The sequence below is a fragment of the Schistocerca gregaria genome, chromosome 2, assembly GCF_023897955.1.
Source record: "Schistocerca gregaria isolate iqSchGreg1 chromosome 2, iqSchGreg1.2, whole genome shotgun sequence".
In the NCBI taxonomy this organism is placed as follows: domain Eukaryota; kingdom Metazoa; phylum Arthropoda; class Insecta; order Orthoptera; family Acrididae; genus Schistocerca; species Schistocerca gregaria.
The window spans coordinates 326,854,993-326,878,372 of record NC_064921.1 but is presented as its reverse complement, the minus strand read 5'-3'; the positions used below and the strand labels follow the sequence as shown (position 1 = coordinate 326,878,372).

Here is a 23,380-nt window from a genome sequence, read left to right as displayed (position 1 = left end):
TATGTGTATTTATTTTTCTGTTTGATTTTTCATTGATGAATGTTTGTAGAATTTTTTTCCAGAAGCTTCCCATTTTATTACAGCAGCTGTGAATAGTTAATGCAAAGAGGTTTAGTGACACGGCTGAAAGGTACTGCAGTCATGTATCAAGAAACAGCACTCATCAAAAAAGGAGTAGAGGACAGCAAAAGAAATTTCTTGTTACAGGCAGTGTCTTGGAAATATACCATGGAGGTCTACACCACAACTTCCCTCTGATAAGCTGACAGAATAAGTGCCAAGTACACATTTAAAATCCTTTATAAAAATTTCACTTAGAATTACTGTAGGTAACACACTGTCATTAATAGATGACTGTATTGAGGCCAGCTACATGGGTTGCTCTTCCGAAAAACATATGTACAATGTGTACACAATCTCATAGTGGGAACTTCAATGGCTGAACTCATATATACATGGAAGAGTCACTCTCCTGAGGCACGAAGCATGGTATTGAAATATGCCTGAGAGATACTTCACGAAACTGATGCACAAGTGTCTGTTACAAGCTATGTTCACTGATGAAACCACATTTTTCCCACAATGTGTAATAATTAGGTACAATGTTCAAACTTGAGAGCCCAAACAACAGCACAGCATCATCTAAATACATGCAGCAGTTATAAACTGAGTCTTTTTAATACAACACTCTCAGGCATGCTATGTTGACCTCTTTCCTTGATGGAGAAACTCTTAAGTCTCTTAAATGTGGATATACTGGTACTGAGGCAGAAGGAATACACAGCAAGAGGTCACATTGTTATCGCACAAATCTAAAGGCTATAAATTCAACTAAATACTTGGGGATTACAATTACAAATAAACTGCAACAATTATACACACAATTTTGTGGATAAAGCAAAGCAAAGCAAAGCAAAGACAGTGATTTATTGGCAAGTGCAACTGTTTTACTAAAGGGACTGCTTACAAAACACTTGTCAGCCCTCTGCTGGAGTATTGCTTTGCAGTGTTACATGTCAAGAAATTTCTAAACCAAATACACGTTATCTGACCGTACATTCAGTATTAGGCAGTCAAGATCACTTTCTTTTAGTGGTGTATTTGTGATAGTCATTAATTTCATAGTTTTGTCAATAACTGGCAACAGATTTCATTAGAGAGATAATGTGCTATGCGCATTCTCAATGGCTTACATATTGACGGCAACAGCATGAACTAAGTGTTCTAAGAAATAATGGAATCTGCATAGGGGTAGAAGTCCGGAGGCCAACTATATATATATTACAGGAACAAATTTGTAAAACAATGCTGTTTGAATTCATAACTTGGTCTCAATTTCAAAAGTTAGTGACCAGTTCTGCTACAGTTCCATATTTTATCCCTATAATTAATTTCTCCTTATCTATGAGTCCCTTAATACTTACAACACACATGTGTGTGCTAAGTTTGGTGTGGTTTATGGCAACACCATTTTTTTAGTTCCTTAATTAAAGGATTATTCAAACACTTCTAAAGCTGTTACACTTAGCTCTTACTTAACTTGCTTGAGGCAACTCGTTTTGCTGTTTACTGCAAGATCTCAGGACTGGCCAAGGTTTAAGTTATAGTACAAAGTTTGTATACATCTATTTTATTACATAAAAAGGTAAAAAATGTTCATACAAAATTACGAGTGGCATTATTAACCACAGAAATATCACAGATGTAAATATACTTTGAGTCAACAAGTGAAATAGCACTCATACACCTTTTTTCCAAGGTACAATTCTGAAGCTGGAGATGAGGTAGTTCCCAAATACATAGCCTTTTATTTTGTTGGTAATATACATTATTACCACCAGCACTGATAAATACTGTACCCATGCCCACTTGACAACTTGCCAGAAACCAGGCTTATACAGAATAGTATCTTCTGGATAGTAAATTGTGGCTGATATAACAAATGGGGCACCAGCAGCTCTTCCGACAGTCCACAGTGGATATGAATTTGTTACTGCAGTAGAAACTGAAATGATTTAACCATTTAAACTAAGTTCATTACATTAAAAAACTGAAATACTATACCGACATATATGCATTTACAGCAAGAACAATGGAATAAGCAAAGAAACGCACATGTTCTACAGTGCAGGCACTACAATGAATCACCACATAGACACACTCCTAGCACCATGATCTGACTTGTACCAATTGTTTTTATTATTTCCATTTCAAATGTGTAAAATAATGATATTCACAAGTTTTCTACTAAACCTTGTGCTGTTTAGTGAGCTAATTGCACAAAGAAGGTCAAATGACAACTAACTGAAGAAATGACAAAACTCTTAAACAGCATAAATAAAAAAGGGCACACAAAACATCAGTTGTAAGATTATTATCTAATTAGGCTAGACTACACTAGTTGTATCATTTGCCTTGAAGCCTTTTCTAATGCATTAATGCCATATGCAGAGAAATTTCACGTTACAAACTAAAGAAGTTTCTTATATGTGTGTTAAACTACTTCATTGGTACCCACCATGTTTCTATAATGAGGGGGCTAATGTTGTGTAGCACTAAAATTAAATTAGTACAGAACTAAAAATTTTTGATGCATTGTGTCAGAAACATTTTTTAGCTTCACATCATTGATAGCAAAGAACATCCTGTTATATCACACATCAGTTTGGAATATGTCCTAAAACTTGTGCGAGACAGTGATGACCGTAATACAATATGCACTTTTCATCGTGCTTCTACTACAAGGAAAATTTGAATTTTGTTTTATGACAGCAAAAGAAGCACATTTCGTGTTACCATGCAGTGAATTCATGCAAACTGCTCAACAATTTTTCATCATCTGCTTCTGCAAATGTGTATGCACTTCAATTCAAGGGGAGCAAAGAATAAACCTTATGGAATAAACTTAACTACCTTCACTGTTAAATTAAAAAAAAAAAAGCAAATTAAAACAATTATGTTTAAAAGTGCACTATTCTGAGACCAAAATCTGCTTCTGGTTGACATTTAATACTGTGTTGTTCCATCCTGTGTACTGTAAGATGATCAGATACTATTTGACATGCTGTCCTGGTATGAGACTTGTCAATCAAATCTGTCCCACTTTTCATTGGCAGCCCTCTTGAGATCACCCACTGCAGGTTTCAAATAGTTCCAAACACAGCAGATCATTCCACTTGGTTAATTGCTGCCTCCTGGACAAAGATGGGTGGTCGCAAACCCTGACAACAACACGAGGCATCTGACATTAGTAAATGATGGTATTTGAATGTTCAAATGATGTCACTGAGGCATATGTCTGTCTGAGTATGTTCCTCTGGAAACGATTCCTCTTGCTGTTAAATTATTATATATGTACCACATAACATAAGCTTATAATGACCCTTCATCGGTTCAAATCCACGTCCAGTCATCCTGATTTAGGTTTTTCATGATTTCCCTAAATTGCTTCATGTTACACAAATGTATGTGTTCAAAAGAGTATCCAGATAAATTTAACGGGGGTGGTGCAATTTTTTTTTTAATTTTTTTTTTTTAGCAGTTTAGAACTGACTTGTCCAGTTCTTGACTTTCCTGCTACATGCAATACCACTTAAACATCACTTTACAAAATTAGATTTTTATTGCCGATTACTGATTGACATGAGTGTCATCACTTCAAGCGTCATGTAAACAAGTAATGGAAAGTCCAGTATGGAATAATAACAATATGGATAGGTTGCTACTCACCACATAAATCAGGTGTTGAGTTTGTCACAATGAAAAAGACTGCTAAAATATTAAGTGTTTGGGCAAGGTCCTCCTCCTGTCATGTTTGAATGTGAAAAAGATGGGGAAATACCTGGCAAGCACATAAATGTTCCTACAAGTCGATAGTACAAGGGCATCATTAATGATCGTTATCAGGAAAATCCGTTCATCCACCTGGTCTCAATTGCCTGAGGCTGCAGTCGTGTGTGAGTTGCGTTTGCATTTGTGTGTTTTATTTAATTTTGACAAAGGCCTTACTGACCAAAAGCTATATTTGTGACAGTCTTTGTATTGTACCTATCTAAAACTCATCATCTTCTCACATTATATTGACAGATAGAACAGTTGTGGAGCTGTAATGTCTTCCACAGTGAAACATTTAACAACAGCAATTCTGGCACGCATATCTGCACCAAAACATCTTGCAATACGTAAAACCTCCAGTGCCCATACAATGACATATCTGTCAAATCTCCATCTGTCTTAATGTAACTTATTTACATGCCGAGCATTTCTTAAAATTCAGTGATACTATTGCTTGTAATTAAGAATCTCCACAATGGCTATAATTTCCTGAACTAGCAACTGGACTGAGGGCAACCACTGTTCAATGCTCACCACAAAATCTTCCATCAAATATTCAGTCTTCAGTGAGTGGCTATATCTCACTTATCACTGACAAGTTATCTGGTTATTTGTCTCCAGCAAGAAGAAAGAGGAAAGTTCAAACTTAATACTGTATTGATATGAAGATCTCTTCGTTATGAGCAATAGCTTGCTCCGATGATGCAGCAAAAGGAATATGCCATTTCCATACAGAAGGAATAATCACGGCATTTACCAGAAGTGATGACAGAAATTACGAAAGTCCTAAACAAGAACTGTTGGGAACCAATTTTTGTTAGTGACTGATGATGATTAAAATTGCTGTTTTTATACAAACTGCTAAAATATTGCTGCATAATTAAAAAAAAAATTAGTATTTTGTCAGCACAAGACTGAATTATTTTTTTAAATACAGCTGTAAATAATTTAATTTAAAACCATGTTTACATGATTATAAGATGACCTCCACCTTTTTTTTTTTTTAAAAAAAAAAAAAAAAGTGACTCCTTCAGAAAGATTTATTTTTTAACCCATTCTGACTAATCAAAATTATAAACTTTTTATTGATGTAAAGGAGCTGTTTAAAAAGTGGAAAAATAAAATAAATAAATAAATAAATAAAATTGTTTATCTCTGTTGTATTTTTTGTTTGTTTAGAACACAGCTACCATCCCCCTGTGGATCTTGCTTCTATACTGATGTGAGACTGTTAGTGTCTCTTGCTTCCGAACATACTGTCTTCCCGCCACTCTCTCACTGACTGTGTAGAACCAGCAGCTGACACACCCCCAACCATTACCGTCACTCCTCAAAATGAATGTTGACAACATTTCTGCATGAAACATGTAAATATGGCACTGACCCCATCACTTTTAGCACCTCCTATAGACACGTATGCTATTCTTCAATATTTGTCCAATTTTGAAGTCAATTTGATTCTGAGTGCAAACAGATTCAAGCAAAGTCAAGTTTTATAACTATGCCCCCTCCAACTTTCTGTTGTGCTGTGTTCAAGCAACAGCAAAACATGGACGGCAATATCTTCTAGGGTGCAGGTCATATGTAACAGCAGCAACTAATACATAAATAAAAGATCACAATCACTATTCAGTCCTAGAACTGAACTATCACTTGCCCCATAATAGAATGACATCTGTTTGTACTATCTCCGTAACAGGTCTTTCAACTGTAATTTATCCTCTTGACAATAATAGTCAGTTTAATTTGTTTCATTCTGGATTAATTTTCCTTCTAATTTCATCTGAATGTCATCATCTTGTTCTGAAGCTGATTAATAGCTGATAACAATTTTCTCCAATATGAAATGTTTGTATAGTGATTGAATTTCTCATTTGCAACCCACTTGGTCAATCACTGGTTTCTCATACCCAAATAAAATATTAACTTTGGTTCAGCATCAAGTAATGGTTTTTGAAGGAGAAGATTTTCGCGTATGAAATTTATCTTTACTTAAAAAGCAGCGTGAATGAATGTATGTATGTATATGGCATCAATACACGTATGAGATCTTTTATTGCAAATCAGTTGAACTACAACAAAAGTTTGTAAGTTAACAGTATTTAATGTTATTTACTCCTGTGTTTAACAAATTCGTCCATTTTTAAGCAGAGTATTTTATTATTCTTGTAGCTAGTTCATAGTTTGTTGAATACCCTTTGCCATACAGCCCTAGGGCCATGAGTCATACGTCATGTCATTGTTCAAGCAAGGTCGATACTATTGAAAGTGCATTCAAACATAAGTATTGTTTGCTATGTCCTACCCTTCAGTATTGTTCAAAATAAATCTGTACAAAACCTCAATAGCCAAAGCTTCTTCTGTAAATGTAAAACAACCCCTATCTTAATCTATTATACACTGTATAAAAGTTGATCGCAGCAGCACTAGTTTAATCTACAAATGAAAGTTGACCCCCTAATTTGGGAAAAAACCACGTCTTACAATCGGGTTACTACAATTTGTCATTTACAGAGTATAAAATGTGATCCCTGGTTCTAATTCATGATCTCTGTTACTTGTGGAAATAAATTAGGTCTGTAAGCTGCATTCCATTATTTAAAGTATACTATATCGTTTTAAAAGCAATTTATTAAAAAGCGGTGAATGCGAGTGAAACATCATCTGTAGCATGATCGTTGGATAAAGTTAAGTTTCTAGAAGCATTGAAAACTTGCATGTTACTCCACTACCAGCTCTTGTGCCAACTACCTCGCTTGTGGAAACTTCAAAGTACTGGGCCACTGTCATAGCAGCCAGGAAAGTTAAAAGCGGTTTGACTTCCTGTCCTAATGCAGCTTGCCCCACTACTGCACAAGAGCTTCAGCAACTACAGCTACATGGAACTACTCTCATTCTTTCGTTTGCTCAACAACACAAGTATTTAGCTGTCTGCTTGTGTTGAGGGTTAACTATTTGCTTACAACAATATTGAAAAGTCAGAATGTTCTTAAAGCTTCTGGCCTGCAGCAGTCCTTTTTAATCACTGATTAATAGTACAGTAACACAGCATCATTTGCAGTAATGCAACACATTGTTAAAGTACTTTGACTTAAGGAGTGACCTTGCTGAGGTTCACATTACTGCAGAACTAGTTAACCACTTAACATAAAACCGTGAGTTACCATGTTTTCATTATTCCGACACGGAAACTAAATCCCAAGTACACTTGGGCAACTTAACAACAGACCTTCAAAAAGTGAAACCCCAGTTATATCCATTTCAGCACTGATAGTTCAATGTTTGACTGCTAGAGAGCACATGGTCCTACATTTGTAGCCTGGCTGAGGTGGTTGCCTCCACAGATCGTAGGCAGCTTTGGATGCTTCACAACAAAATGTGCGCTTTCAGTGTCTCTCCTGTCTTTTTGTTTAGCCTATGCTTTCAAAAAAGGATGGGTTTGTCCTGTGATCCTGAGTTCAAAACTGAATCTAACGGCTCAGAAAGTGAAGGAGGAAGGTAGGACAGTTGGTCAGTTAATAGACAAGTGCTTATCAGTGGTACAACATATATTCACTCTGCTCTAGTGAGCTACTACAACATTTATGTGAAATACACCGTTAGACTTAATAGCGAGGACGTTTTAGTGAAAGTCCAGTACACAACTATACTTGGGATTTTATTATTGATGATCTTCAAAATTTTGTAACTCATTATTTTGAGCTTTATAAGCTATCTTATATGTCTATGTGTGATGCCATTGATTATTATAACACCTGTGATTTTTCAGAACACTAACTACGAGGGAGAAAAAAAGGGCAGAACTAGTGAGATTAGAGCTTTACTTTCAGATATATCTTAAGAGTATTGTAAATAGCACCAAGCATTCGACAGACAAATTTAGAAATTGAGCTAATGGGAATGCAGTAAGCGTACAACAGTGAGAGTGTTTCCAGTTGTCTGGTGTGTGACTGTTACTTGTAGCTTCATGTGAACTGGCATGACATGTCACACACATGTATCTGACCTTTGCGTAGAAGAAGAAATAAAGCTCAATTTTACTTATTCAAAAGTTATTTACAAACATACAGTGTCTCCTGCTAACAACTGTTTGATCGGCACATTTGACAACCACAAATGATTTACATGAGAAATCTATTTTTGTATCCATTTGCTCTTCATTAAAGTCTTCTGCAAGCTCCTTAGCTAAAATCTGTGCTACCACAATAACACTTGTATCAATTACCTCATTTGATGCCATCAAGAAAAAACTGTGAGAGTGGAAAAAAGAGGACTTTTGCAAACACACAAATTGGCCTCTGAAGATGGTGATTCCTATGCTTGCTGAAAGACAATTTAACTACTGTTAGAGTGTCCACAAAGAAGCAAAAAAGTAAGCAACTACAGCGACAGCCCCATGCTACCAAATGTTTCTACGTGACGAAAGAATGAAAGCTTGTGAACTTATAACCTCTAAACTGATATGAAGAAATCAGTTTGTAGTAATGTTGTAATATATCTGCTTAAAAAAAATCCAACACACCAATTTTTTGTAAGCTGTAATACTTACCATTCCTGCCAACATATTCTTTTATAATTTTCTGCAAATTAAACACTTGCGGGTCAGTGCTTTCTTCATCTATGCAAGAATAATTTAAGCTCACATCTCTTCCATCATGAAAAAGTGGTTGTTTTTGAACTAGTTTCAGGTCACCTACTATGTCAAATCTTGCACCTGGCAGACTAGATGAATGCTGAATGATGGCAAGTGACTCCATTTGAAATGCACTGTACTTCTGCAATAAAAATTTACAATTACTTCTGAAACATTTTCTTACGTTTATGACAAAATGTAATGAATTTCGAAAACTGTCCTGTGGGCGATTGCATCTCAAATCACATAGGTCAAGAGTGAATGTGTCACATCACTATTTCAAAGTTTGCTGGGAAAAAATAAAAATAAATAAATAAAAATGTTAAGTTCCACATGATACCTCTCCAAAACTACAATAATTTTGATTTTCTGATGATTTGTTAAAATGCTGCAGACCTATCTAAATGAGAGTGTTTGCAAAAATGTCGTAATGAATGGGAAAGTTGAAAAATTATGATTAAAAAACCGAAAGTGATAGAGATCAGAATTTATTTTTAGTGAACACTTTGTTCCCAAGTTATGAAAATTTGTAATGCGAATTTAAAAATTATGTTCTGAAAATATGTGTAGTCACAGGATGTTAAGTGTCTTGAGAAATGATAGAGCAGAAGGACTGCTAACTGTCAGTTATGACATTAATGCATGAAATTCTTAAATTGTTAAAATAATTGGAACATAAAGATGAAAAAATCTGAATTTTTTTGGTTCTTTGACCTACCTCTGTCCTCAAGGTAAAAAAGCCATGGACATTTAAATATTTAAATTGATCGCTGATTTTATGTAAAACTGGTATTTATGAATCAAAATAATTACTTTACAACATTATGAGCAAATGGAAAAGCAATTCATAACTTTGTTCGAAAGCATTTTATAACAAAAATGAGATATAAAATATTTATACCCATTTTTCTTTTTGTGATGTTATTCACAAATTGTTATCGTCTTCGGTAATGATTTTACTTCTTTGTGACTTTCCACGAATTAAAATCGCCTACAGTGTAACAATCAACAATGCACTATTGAAAAGAGTCAATTTGTTTTTTTCATCTGCTCCTCATTGAAGTTATATAGCCGAGCTGAATTTGCACACAGACCAAGGGCGATTCAACAAGAGCAGTACTTGGGAAATAGAAACAGGACACTGGTCTTATGAGGATAGCCATTGGAAAGCATTAGCAGTACCATGAGGTGTCAAAGGAGACATTTATACCTTTCAGCTCATTAGACACACTTATTATCTGTCCTGCCCACCACTGATTGTCATACACATCAGAAAAATGAAGTGCTTCACACAAAGTCTTCTAATGTATACCATGATCTCTGCATTTCACATACAGTAACAGGCTGCATTTCGTGAAGAACTGTTCTTGCAATGTATGTGCCACTCCAGGATGCAACCCAGTAGTTAACTGATTGCATTACTACCACACGCTTAATAGCGGACCACTTTTCTCGTTTTTTAAACGGAACTCCCTTAATGTACCTTCATTTAGAATTAAGAGTTTCAGGTTTGTTACTAATGTTGATATGGTGTGTACAGATCCAGTAACATCTCTTATAGCATCAACAGTTTCATGCTGGAGATTAAATCTTTTTTCAAGATGTTTAAGAGGCCTCCTACTCCATCATATGCACTTTTTCTGTTACCTGTTGCTGAAAACATCCATTTTTTGTCTTAATTCCCATACTATAGTGTAGACAAGCCCACACAGCTGAAAACGAATTTTAAAATGAGATGCTGCACCATCAGTATCATACACATGTTTAGGACACGCATGGCCTCTAAATGCTACGCCATCAATTTATGTAGAATGCGTGTGCACTGTGATGAAAGAGATCATCACTGACAATAGCAAAACAGACCGATGTTCCAAGGAAGTGTGCACCACTTGTGAATATTGATACCTGTGATGTGTGCCAGTGGTAACTTTGAATTTCATTCCGCAAGGCAACAGATCAGTTCTCAGCCAAGTCAAAATGGAGAACTAATATGTCCGTATTCTGAGATGTGGCCGATTTTACTTCTGCTATGGCCTATCTCTGAATCCTCTGGATAAGATGGTGAGCTATTTCTTTCATGACCCAATGCCTAATGTCTGTTAACAAACTTCTCTGGCTCTACTGTCTTCTTCACTAAACTTTCTCCCTCCCACAACTCAACTCATAGGTTACGTCATTGTCAGCACCCTGAAGGTGTAATGCTTCAACAGTCATTACCTTAGCACCAGGACATATTGCATACTCCTGCAACCAACATATATCTTGCTGCTCTCGAAATATACACAAAAGCATCAGGTCCATCTCTGTGAACATCTTTCCTGTGACACTGCTTATGGCAAAACAAACACGTTTCAAATTAGTGCAGTAAATACATAAGCACACTTCCTTCACTGGCTGGCATTTTGTGTGTTTTAGTTGTAAGGGGTAGAATTTTGAGACACCAATTTTTAAATTCGTGTTCTTCTTTTTCATTAGGAGATATGCTCCTCTTATTGTTCTTGTCATATATCTTTTAACTTTTTCACCATTTTCACTAACAGAGATGACATTAGCCCGGTTAGGACTTTGCTGTTGCAATCTTTGTCATCGCTTAGGTAATATTCCAGAGCAACAGTAAGCATATCATCTTGCAATGGATGCCCACAGTAAGAATATGGGCATGCTCAACTGCCTTTCTCATTCTTGACTTTACGAGCTTTTGAAATCAAATAATGTGAAGAAGTGGGTGTGCGTTTCTGTATCTGCTGATTAGAGCAGCTACCTGGTATCAGTGTCAGTAACTGTATCTTCTCAGTATAAGTGGCGGCTGAGAGAGCAGTATTTAGGTTTTCAAATCACACATCACATTTCATGAACAATTCACTATCTTCAGGTTTTGCACCAAGTGCATCTACATTATACACTTCACAAAGTTTTGAAGATGTTGCTTGTGTAAAACTCGTTTCAATTTCTTATTCTTTTCTTTTTGCATAATGTTTTGTTCTTGTGCTTCTTACCTTTCCTGGTAAGCAGGAATGCTAACATTCAACACTCAACGATTTCACACCCAGGAATATAAACATCTGCATTGTCTTCTTCAGTTTCACATTTGAGTGACTGTAATCGTTCAGGTAGGTTGTCACCAAGTTCCTTCCGGTAGTGAGTGTACCAACTCCTGCACAATGGATATGACGCTAATACCATTACTTGAGGACCAAGACATTTCTGCAATACCTCTAACAGGTTTCCAACAACTGGGAAGCATTTTTCACCTTTCTTAAACACCATCTTCTTGTGTTTTTTTTTCATAGTCCACCCACCTCATTCTTTCACTACTGTATTTTCTCACTGTCATTGTGTCTAACAAAAAGTTCAAACCAAACACAAAACTTAATGCAGAATGGTTTACGTGCTAGCTCTCACTCATTTGTTATAAACAGAAGAGCGATGTAAACGGTGTTGCCAACAAGCATATTTTACACTAGACAATTCAGTGTTGCGAAATATGTTGAAATTTTTTTAACACTTTACACTCAAAAATACTCCTCACTGTGTTTGCACTGATTACTAACATATCAACCAAACAATATTGTGTATATAATAGAGGAAAACATTCCACATGGGAAAAATATATCTAAAAACAAAGATGATGTAACTTACCAAACGAAAGCGTTGGTATGTTGATACACACAAACACACACACAAAATTCAAGCTTTCGCAACCCACGGTTGTTTCATTGGGAAAGAGGGAAGGAGAGGGAAAGAGGGAAGGATGTAGGTTTTAAGAGAGAGGTTAAAGAGTCATTTCAATCCCGAGAGCGGAAAGATTTACCTTAGGGAGAAAAAAAGGGCAGGTATACACTCGCGCGCACACACACACACACACACATATCCATCCCCACATATACAGGCACAAGCAGAGATATGTAAAGGCAAAGAGTTTGGGCAGATTTGTCAGTCGAGGTGGAAGTACAGAGGCAAAGATATTGTTGAATGACAGGTGAGGTATGAGTGGCAGCAACTTGAAATTAGCGAACGTTGAGGCCTGGTGGGTAACGGGAAGAGAGGATATATTGAAGGGCAAGTTCCCATCTCTGGAGTTCTGATAAGTTGGTGTTAGTGGGAAGTATCCAGATAACTCGGACGGTGTAACACTGTGCCAAGATGTGCTGGTTGTGCACCAAGGCATGATTAGCCACAGGGTGATCCTCATTACCAACAAACACTGTCTGCCTGTGTCCTTTCATGCGAATGGACAGTTTGTTGCTGGTCATTCCCACATAGAAAGCTTCACAGTGTAGGCAGGTCAGTTGGTAAATCACGTGGCTCTGCCTTTGATCGTGTACACCTTCCGGGTTACAGGACTGGACTAGGTGGTGGTGGGAGGGTGCATGGGACAGGTTTTACACCGGGGATGGTTACAAGGGTAGGAGCCAGAGGGTAGGGAAGGTGGTTTAAGAGCCCCAAAAGTGCCCCACTTGTGACAGGATACTTTCCGGGACTGGATCAGACTCTGAATGTGGCTCTCCAGCAGGGATACGACTTCCTCAAATCCTGCCCTGAAATGAGATCCATTCTTCATGAAATCCTCCCCACTCCACCAAGTGTGTCTTTCCGCCGTCCACCTAACCTTCGTAACCTCTTGGTTCATCCATATGAAATCCCCAAATCACCTTCCCTACCCTCTGGTGTTATTTAGCTCTGCTTTCATTTTTTTGCAATACCTTGAGATGTGCGAACACACACACACACACACACACACACACACACAGTGATTTCAGTCTGATAAGCTTTCGTAGACTAATCACAACAGACAAAACACCACTGTCGATGGCTAAAAGAGAAAATACAACAACATTTGACAATGAAAACTTCTGATAATTCTATCAATTCTGGATTCATCAACTACTTCCCAGTCATGCAGATAACTCTGAGGAATGGTTTGTATGGAAACACTGTTTTGTATTTCATAGTTTATTTACTTATAAGTACAAAGCTGGCAATTAATTGTCTTTACATTCAAACACAATCTGTAACAAACTGGTGAATTTCAAGCCTGTTCCACACAAGAAAAATTAATTGTGTAGAAATCTCCTCTGAAGTTATGATTAATGTACTTAACAAAACAAGCAGTATTTGATTCTCTGTATGTAACAGATAGAGAATTAGGTCTAGGAGAAGCACAAAGTAGTTCTTCCTCCTCTTCTGGAGAAATGTACACTGTTGATCCTCCACATTCACTACAGTTCTCACAATTCAAGTAAAGTGTGACATCTAACAAGCTTTCTTTAGAAAAGCTTGTATCATTTACCAATGAATAATATCCTGACTTCCACCTTCTAATTTCATATGAGCAAGCAGAAACTTTGATAGTTTTGTCACAAGATTTCTTCATCTTACCAATGCATGTGAGATCTAGACATGTCAACACGGAAAGTAACTGGAACAGCTTTTCTGATTTCATAAGCGTAAGTAATCCTTGTACCTCAGAACTCAGAGTGGACTCATCTGCTGTATCATATAACCAATAATTAACAGGTCTTTTTCTTAACCAAGATACTGTACTTCTAGAAAGTGCTTTACAACAACTGTCATAAAATTCTTTACAGAGAAAATCTTCCAGCATGATTGAACTAGTCTTCTCAAAATGTAAATTAAGTGTTTTCAGTAATTCATCACCATTATAATATACACTGTTTATCACATTTGAGGAAAATGAATCTTCAACCCGCAACAGAGGAACTGTAACAGAGTCACTATTTCCCAACTTATGCTCCCTTCTTTTAATTTTTCTGGAACCATAAAACCAACCATTCACAGTTATTCTCGTTCTATCCATCGTAAATACTTCTTGTACCTGATGGAATGATATTTCTGACACCTCAAAGAAAACAAAAGAATTAAATTGTGGCAATATTGATTTAACAATATTTCCTGGCTCTGTTTCCATGGTGTTAAATAGTTGCAACGCTCCACCATCATCTGCAGTCCAGTTACGATTCAGATAAAAAATATACGCTATGCATCTATCCTCACACTGGTCATCATGACAGAGAAGATAATCTGTATCATCATAACATGAACAATTTGCAGATATTTTCTCCCTCAGTTGTATATTGGTAACATCTTCTAACCATTGTCGAATGGTATTATTTAGAAGGTATCTGAACGAATTAATAGCAGGCAAGTCAAAACCAAAAAGATCATCAGATTGACGATACTGGTATAAGTCATTATTCTTCATTTGGAATTCTAAGCTAAGTAGCTCAACCTTCAGTTTCTCCAAGTATGCATGATCAGATATAAGATTCGTCAAAGTGCAAATCTTAAAAGGTTCACTAAGTAGAGAAATGCCCCACTTCTCACTAGGGCCTGAATCAGATTTGCCTGACCAATGACTTGACAACCAATCCTTTACATCATTTTGAAGTAGATCAGGCCTAACTTCAACACAATTTTCAGCTGAAACATTTGATTGTGAATTTCCACAGCCTTTCGCTGACATGGTGGGATGATGTAATTGTAGACTTAATGCTTAATATATCCTTTCCTTTTTTAGCTTATTAGACACTATTACACAAGATACTAGATGTGTCTCAAGTTTAAATATTCATTTTTCATCAGGGTAATATTCTATACTTACATAGAGCTTATAATCAAAAACTAGAAAGAGTATCAGTGAGAAAACTGCTTCAGTTCTGTGTAAGAGAAGCTCCATTTCAAAAAACAGTAATTCATTTTTTCCATCAATATCTCTGTCTTCTTCTCTTGTCTGAAAAACACAAAGCTATGTCTCAATAAATGCCTTCTTTGCACAATATAATGAAATAATTAACTTACTCAAGGCAATTTTGATGGTTTACATGTAAGTGTAGCAACAGATAATGCTTTAGATAAAACTTCTGCACTGAGAGGAAGTGTTTAATACATAAAACTATTCACTGACATTTTGTCCCCATCTGTTGGAGACATCTCCAGAGATAAATTGAAACTGCATCAAAAAGTCCAGGTGGTCTGGAAATTATACAGCTGTAATACAGGGCACCATCATTTGTCACATGGTGCTCTATGCATATCTCTGACTTGTGGCATCATTCTCAATTAAAATTAATCAAAGTAAACACTGGAAGTGAAAACCTACACTGTATTAACAAATAATGCTTTTAATGGAGTACTGTTTTCTTTATTGTTTTCTTTATTCATTTTTATAGATAACATCACTCAAATGACACTGTTATTGACATCAAACAATGAAAAATTTGGGATAAATTGTTACTGATGTAAATTTATTGAAGCCACCACTGGTTTCAACTGCACAAAAGTCAAATGCGCGACCAAGTAAACCAATTAATGTCACCACACAGAGACATCAGATAACTGGCAAACATTTCTGGGGCTGATATTGGGGCACCAGACTGGAATTTTTTTGTGGAAGCTAAGTCTTGTTAACTGGAAATTGAATATAAGAGTGCATCTTTCCTGCTCAGTAACAAATAAAATACATCGGCAGCTTAGATGAGTAATAGTTGGAGTCACTGAATCGTAATGGGATTATCTTTGTCTCTGTCAGGAGGCTATCTGTGGTTCTCATCTGAAAGGCATGGTTACAGGTATGATCCTATGGTAATGAACAGTATCTAAAAGGCATAGCATCAATGGGTCTGCTAATCCATAGGCCAGGCTTTCTTAACCTAAGCGGGATAACATGGAAAGCAAAGTCACTAAAGATTGGAGCAAATGGCACCTCAAGAAGTGTTGCTGAGGTAACATAGAGTAGTGGTCGCCAAACTGTGGCCCGTGGGTGACATGCAGCTTGAATCAAGTACTCATGTGGACCATGGTTCTCAGCCATATTTTATAATAATACGCATCTAGCAACTAACAGCTAAATCCAAAACCGCCAACTAACATTAAGATCTTCTTAAGAATACACCTTTCCTGCTCAGTAACAAATAAAAATAATTACAGAGACAGCAATGTTTTAAGGTGTGTTTAATTTTAATTTGGCCATGAGCCAAATACAGAACATATTAGAGAGATGGTCACTTCAAATATAGTTAAGTATTTGTAGCAAGAAACAGTCATTTAAATTAAGGGTGCTGTAATACAACATGAATAGAAGAAAAAAGACATTCAAAACATATAGAAAATATTTGTGATCGCATCTGATATTGCAAAATGCAGTTAAATGTAAGTACAGTTACTGTTATTAATCAATTGGTCCTCCATTCACACAAACACAGCAACTACTGAGGATGGGTGCAATCGGAAATAGAGAACAGTTGGCATAAAGCATTCTTAAATGTGCTGACTTTTAACTTGGGTCCAGGATGCCGCTCCCCAAAATCAATATTGGCTCTTGCAAAAAATGTTGACAACTACTGGCATAGAGCATTAAGTTTTGTCTGGCACATCCATTTCAGGAATGATAGCTCAGCATCAGAAACTAGCCCTAGAAAGTGATATGTTTCTACCATCTTAAGTACTTCACATGGAAATACAAGTTTGATGTAGGTGGATGGATTGGTGATGGGAGATGTGCATTTACACACGTTTTGAAAGTAAAACCTTGTGCTACTGTCAATAATTCACTGGAACATATCCAGTGATCCAGAAAATATTTAAAACTGTCAGCATTTGTAAATCCATATCTCAAAGATTATGCCATACCATTTGCCCTGTCAGATCTAATATTCTGCACAGATGCCAGTGGTGAGCAGTATGTGCAGCTATAGAAAAGGATGCCAGGAAAATGTGACCTGCAGAACCTGCAGATGCATACAGGAATAAACCACGAGTTCATATTTAAACTGATGTGCCACACCTAAAGTGAGAATGTTCACTATGATAATTCAGTTCCTAATTCAACGAGGTGCTGCCAGCACTTCCGTTTAAGCTGACGAAGCTGAGGAAGCCAAGTCAATCGGGTGTCGAAAACCAGTCCTAAAAACTGATATGTCTCCACTACAGTGAGGGGATCCTCAGCAAGGTAAGGTTTTGATTCCGTACGAACAGTATGACACCAACAGAAATGCGTAACATATGACTTTGCAGCCAAAAACTGGAAGCTGTGACTAGAGTCCATGACTGTGCCTTATGGATGGTTCCCTGTAGGTGCCGCTCAGCAACATCAGTATTGGTGGACCAGTACGAAATAAAGAAGTCGTCCGGATACAGTGACGGTGAGACGGACTGCCCTACAGCTGCTGCTAGACCGTTAATGGCCACTAAAAATAGAGATACACTCAATATAGAGCCCTGTGGGACCCCATTCGCCTGGATATGGGGGAAACTATGGGAGGCACCAACTTCGACACTGAAAGTATGGAGCGAAAGGACATTCTGGATAAAAATCGGGAGCGGACCTCGGAGACACCACTTATTTAATGTGACGAGGATATGATGTCGCCAGGTGATGTCATACACTTTTCGTAAATAAAAAAAGACAGCAACAAGATGTTGACATCTGGAAAAGGCTGTTTGGATGGCAGACTCGAGACACACAAGATTATCAGTGGTAGAGCTACCCAGGCGAAAACCTCCCTGGCATGGAGGCAGTAGGCCATGTGACTCCAGGACCTGACCCAACCACTGACACACCATACATTCCAGCAGATTACAAAGAACGTTGGTGAGGCTGATGGGCCGATATCTATCCACATTAAGGGGGTTTTTCCGGGTTTGAGCACTAGTATGATAGTAGCTATCCACATTAAGCGGGTTTTTGCCGGGTTTGAACACTAGTATGATGGTGCTCTCCCGCCAGTGAGGTGGAAAGATGCCACCGCACTAGATCCGGTTGCAGATCACGAGGAGATGTTGCTTGTAGTCAGATGAGAGATGATTAACCATCTGACTGGGGATCCACTCAGGCCCAGGAGCTGTGTCGGGGCAATATGCAATAGCACTGAGGAGCTACCACTCTGTAAATGGGGCGTTATAGGGTTGACTGTGGTGTGTAGTGAACGAGAGGACTTTAACTTCCATCCGCCATTTGACAGTGTGCCAAAGGCTGGGGTGTAATTCTCTGACACAGAAGTGCAAGCATAGTGCTCAGCAAAGTGCTGGGCAATTGCGTTTGCGTCGGTAGAAAACACGCCATTTACGTTAATACCGGGAACACCCATTGGGGTCTGGTAGTCAAAAACTAGTTTGGTCTTTGCTCAGACTTGGGAAGGTGGCGTATGGCACCCAATGGTCAAGATGTATCTCTCCTAACACTCCTGTTTCCGTCTTTTGATAAGCTAGTGAACACGGGCGCAGAGTCGTTGAGATGCTCCAGGGAAGGGTGTCGCTTATGCCACTGTAGAGCTCACCGAAGCTCCTTAATTCCCTCCGCAACTTCCAGTGACCACCAAGGGACCGTCTTTCACTGGGGGCACCCTAAAGAACGAGGGATTGCGTTTTCTGCCGCAATCAGTGCAGCCAATGTGTTCAGGGGTACTGCACCATCTGGAGGAAGATATATGTTGCAGACAGTTATTTACTGTGTCGTCCTTATCCTGACAGCCACTGCTCCAAGAGGTGTTTGAAGGGGCACAGGTGCACTGCATACTGAGTTCGGGACATAGACACAAACTCTACCACTAGTACAGGCAAAGAGGGCATTCCTGACCAAGAAAAGTCTACTAGTATAAAACAGAGGCTTTAATTTGAGGCAGAGATTTCTGAGAATGTATGTTTGGAGCACAACATAGTATAGAACTGAATCGTGGGCAGTGGGAAGATTTGATCAGAAGAGAATTAAAGTGTTTTGGGTTATGGTTCTACAGAAGAATATTGAAAATTAGGTGGACTGACGATATGTTTCTCCGAAGAATCAGCAGAAAAAGGAACATATGGAAATCAATGACAAGAAGAGGTACTCCCAAGATTGGAAATGTGTTAGGCATAGTCCATATCAATTCAGGCAGGCTAGGAAAAAATCTTACCTTCATAGTCTCGGATGTTATTGAATTTAACATATGTTAAAATGAAGGACTAAGTAAGGAACAAGTATTTTTTTTTGTTTTCTCCAAAAAAAAAAAAAAAAAAAATTCTGCTCCTCCAAAGATGACACTGTGCATACTATTTTGATGATGGAAATTTTTGAATTTTTTTTACACTGATGCATCTCTGGAACAGTTCTAGATTATTTTTTAACTTGAGAGATAATTGCTTTATGATTACAAAGAAATCCTCTATTTGGACTTATCTGTCAAAGATGCATTCTGAACTTTTTTATAATTAATGGATTTTTTTAAAAATGCCAATCCATAAAATTTTGATTTTTTTCTGCTGATTAGCATCATATAGTTCTTCATTCCCTGAAAAGAATAAGTTCCACTTTTAGGTTGGAGAGGTTTTATAAACAATTGAAGTTTTTGCCATGTATAAAACCTGTTTTATCATCACATAACAGGCTCATAAAAATCAAAGCCTAGGCTTATTTAACATAATTTTAGTTTTGAAAGATGAGTAAGGGACTCATTTTTCAAGCATTTTAAATGGTTCCAAAATTTATGTGAAAGGTCCAAAGACTTAAAGGTTTCAATTTATACAACTTCTGTGCACTCCGATTTGCCAGTCAATGAACTAAAAATGTGTTCCACTGCTTCAGTATCTTCCTTTGATATAGAGTGATGCATTCCTGTTGAACCAATAGTACCTGGACCACTTACCATCTTCAAAACATTGTGAACAGGAAGTGAGCACTGATGGCGCTGTTGCTGTCCTTTAGCTGGAAACCTATATCCGGCAGGTGGTCCATGTGGTAGCATAAAGTTCATTACAATTTCATTTAACTCTTAACTGATGTCTATAATCTCTGCAATCCACCAATCACAGTCATAGACACATGCCATAAAAATCCCCCTTCTCAGGTTGTGAATGTGAATATTATCCTGTTGTTTCTGAGGTGTTGGCCAAACGAATGAAATTTATTGTTTCTTGCTCTTTAAAGTGCATGCAATATGAATTCACCCATCACTTTGTGTCCAAAAATATGTCTTCTGAATTCCTTTCACAGGAGTAGTTTGTTAGGACAATTCTGCTTTTTTTCTGCTCATGAAATTCTTCGATTTCCTCTTTGGGCAAAAGAATGAGGGCTGTGGATGTGTAAGATTTCACGACTCTTGTAAAATCCCCAGAATTCTGAATCACAGTTGTATTTGGCCAGGAAAAATTGTTTTGTAGCATGGTGCTTTAGCATCAAAGGCCCCTTCCTGTGACCAGTAGCACTGTGTACCCACTCAGTTGGCACAAGTGACTTAATCAACTCAAACAGCTGGTAATGATTTACGAAATGACCAAGAGCACCATGAGAAATAATGATGATCTCCTCTGCCCCTGTTTGCTGTTGAAGAATTTTGCGCATTGCTAGCAAATCATGTGCAGAGTCGTGTCCTGTGTCATCACTTATAACTGCAACACTTGTGGTCTTGTTTTAAAAATATGTCACTCCTGTAAAAACTGAAACCAGGTCATTATTCCAATGATAGCCATGTACTTCTTGTGGGAGAATTACAGACCATTTTGCAGCAAAATCACAGTGAAGCACCCTTTCACTTCTGCAATGTGTTGTTGTTGCTGCAATTGCTTCAGATGCTGGTGTGTTACTGCTTTCACTGGCAATTTAAAAAGTTCATCAATGAATCTGTCAAAGACAACAGTTTTCTTTATTAGTTCATTTACCTCCATGTCGCATATATAATTTCTGCAGAGTTATCAACTATGTCTTCCAGGCCAAGTGTCTGTAAAGACAGTCTTCCCATTCCAGGGCAGTCACCACATTCTTCAAACAAACAAGTCTCTTGCTTTACGTCACAGACTACTAATGACTTCACACGCCCCACCAAGGTGTCATATGTCACGTGCTCCAATAACTTCTTCAAAGTTACCACACACAGTTAAAAATTCACACAGTACACACAGACAGACATCTCTGGGTGGGTGTGGAACTATCCACTTAGTCTGTGGCACATAAAATGTTGATCTTCCAATATGTGAAGTTGTATAGTTGCTCTCATAAACTGCAAAAGTTTCTTTGATACTGTGAGTCCTGTACCTCTTCATTTTCACAACTTTTTGACCTTCAACTGTTACAGTTATAGTGTCTTTTTGTTGGCACTCTGGTGACAACAGTCCCATTTATCTTCCAGATAAAATGACTGCACTATCTGAACTTGAGCTGCTTCTACAGGATGAGCTATTAATAGAGACCTGGTCTATCAAAGACTCTTTTTACAGACCTCACATTTCTTGATTTGTCTACCATATACTCTGATACTGATGGAACCTGGTTCAAAATTGTTTTCTTTGAAAATGTCTCTGGAATAATAGTTAAAACTTCCACCTTTTCATTGTAGGATGCACAATATTCAACAGCTGAACTGATATTTGTGAAAAATTCCTGGCAAGAGGTGCAAGAGCGCTTTGGTTTATTTTCTGCTGAAGATGGAATTTCTACTTTGAAGATTGTGGCCAGTTTTACTGTAGTGTCTACATCTATAGCTTTAGTAATTTCTCTACACTTTCTTGATGCATGGGGCTTATGACTCAACTTCACTGACCATGGTTTCTAAACAGAACTAATGCCTATACCTATGTAGCTGACTGACTCAGGGTATTTAATTCTTCCTCTACTGATGCGAAATCTGAATCATCTGCACTATGGGAGGCTTCACCTTGTTGAGATACCATCATTGGTACTCTGTCAAAACAAAAAATCGTCAATTGAAGCATCTTCTCGCTTTGAAACAGTCTTCAAATGAAAACACTTATTCCTAACCTGAACAAAGTCTGTTGTTTTGTTTGTCTAATATATCACTCTTTTATGGATATGCAAATAGTCAGCACACTTCAGTCTCCTGTGGCCCCAGTCAGAAGCCATTTCAAACAGTTCTTTTCACAAAACACACAGCAGCTGTGTCAACTGGCAAATTCCTCGCGAAAACACAGAACTCTCTGGATGGTCTCAGATTTCTTAGAAGCCTCTTCAGTAAACAAATTAGCACTGAACAACTAAAATACAGAAACCCACAATGAACAACTACGACAATGAAACTGACAAGAACTACAACAAAGTGTAAGAAACCCTTGAAAGTGAAAAGAAATAACTGCAACGAAGGAAGTGATATGAAAAAACTGCAACAAACACAATAAAATAAATGTTGTACAAAGAAATTAGTAAGAAACAACTACAGTGAATACATACATTACCCTTTAAAGTTAAAAAAGAATGATTTTTTAAAATAAAACCTGTCCAACTTAAATGTGGAAGCTTTCCTTCACAGAGAATATCGTACTACATGGCACTAATCAACAGAAAAAATTAAACTTTTCTGGATTGGCATTTTTGGGAATTTTTTTTCTATAAATTAAAAAAAAAATTCAAAAGGCTACAGTCAAAGATCTTTGACAAATATGTACAAACAGAGGATACCACTGTAATCATAAAGCAATTACCTTTCAAATAATAATAATAAAAATTAATAAAAACTGTAACAAAATATCTAGAACTGTAACAGCGATACAACATTTTAAATTTTTTTTCTGAAATTCGCATCTTCAAAATGGTGTTCGCTGTGTCATTTTTGGAGGCCTGTATCTCAGGGCAAGAAGTTTTTTTGGAGAAAACAAAAAAAATACATGTTTCTTACTTACACTTGAATTTTAACATAGGCAATTGCTAAATTCAATAACATCCGAGACTATGAAGGTAAACGCCCTGCCTGGAGTGATACAGATTATGCCGTTAAGAAATCAGGGAGAATCTAACATGATACCATTGAGGAAAGTCTAATGTGTGCCATTCATGGAATTAGAGGGAGCTGTAGATGGGTAAAAACTGTTAGGGAAGGCAGAGATTGAAATATGCCAAAGAAGTAAGTGAGGACATAGGGTGCAAGTGCTACTTTAAGATGAAGATGTTGACACACGAGAGGAATTTGTGGT

General features: G+C 37.3%; 2 protein-coding genes across 3 annotated transcripts in view; both read right to left on the bottom strand.

The window, feature by feature from the left end:
• Positions 1-76: 76 nt before the first annotated feature.
• The window catches only part of LOC126336971 (transmembrane protein 231), a 34,179-nt gene continuing 10,875 nt past the window's right edge, over positions 77-23,380 (bottom strand). The window contains exons 3-5 of one of the 2 annotated variants that reach the window (XM_050001187.1): positions 15,090-15,218; positions 8,384-8,609; positions 77-2,005 (exon numbers count right to left, since the gene is read on the bottom strand). In XM_050001187.1, the coding sequence (XP_049857144.1) occupies positions 1,740-2,005; positions 8,384-8,609; positions 15,090-15,218 (621 nt within the window). In that variant the 3' untranslated portion in view covers positions 77-1,739. Of the gene's footprint in view, positions 2,006-6,863; positions 8,158-8,383; positions 8,610-15,089; positions 15,219-23,380 lie in introns of those variants that run through there. The other variant, XM_050001185.1, reaches the window with a different exon arrangement.
• Positions 13,406-15,096, bottom strand: LOC126336970 (prolyl 3-hydroxylase OGFOD1-like). Its single transcript, XM_050001184.1, has one exon. The coding sequence runs from the start codon at positions 14,949-14,951 to the stop codon at positions 13,497-13,499; it is 1,455 nt and encodes a 484-aa protein (XP_049857141.1). The 5' UTR covers positions 14,952-15,096; the 3' UTR covers positions 13,406-13,496.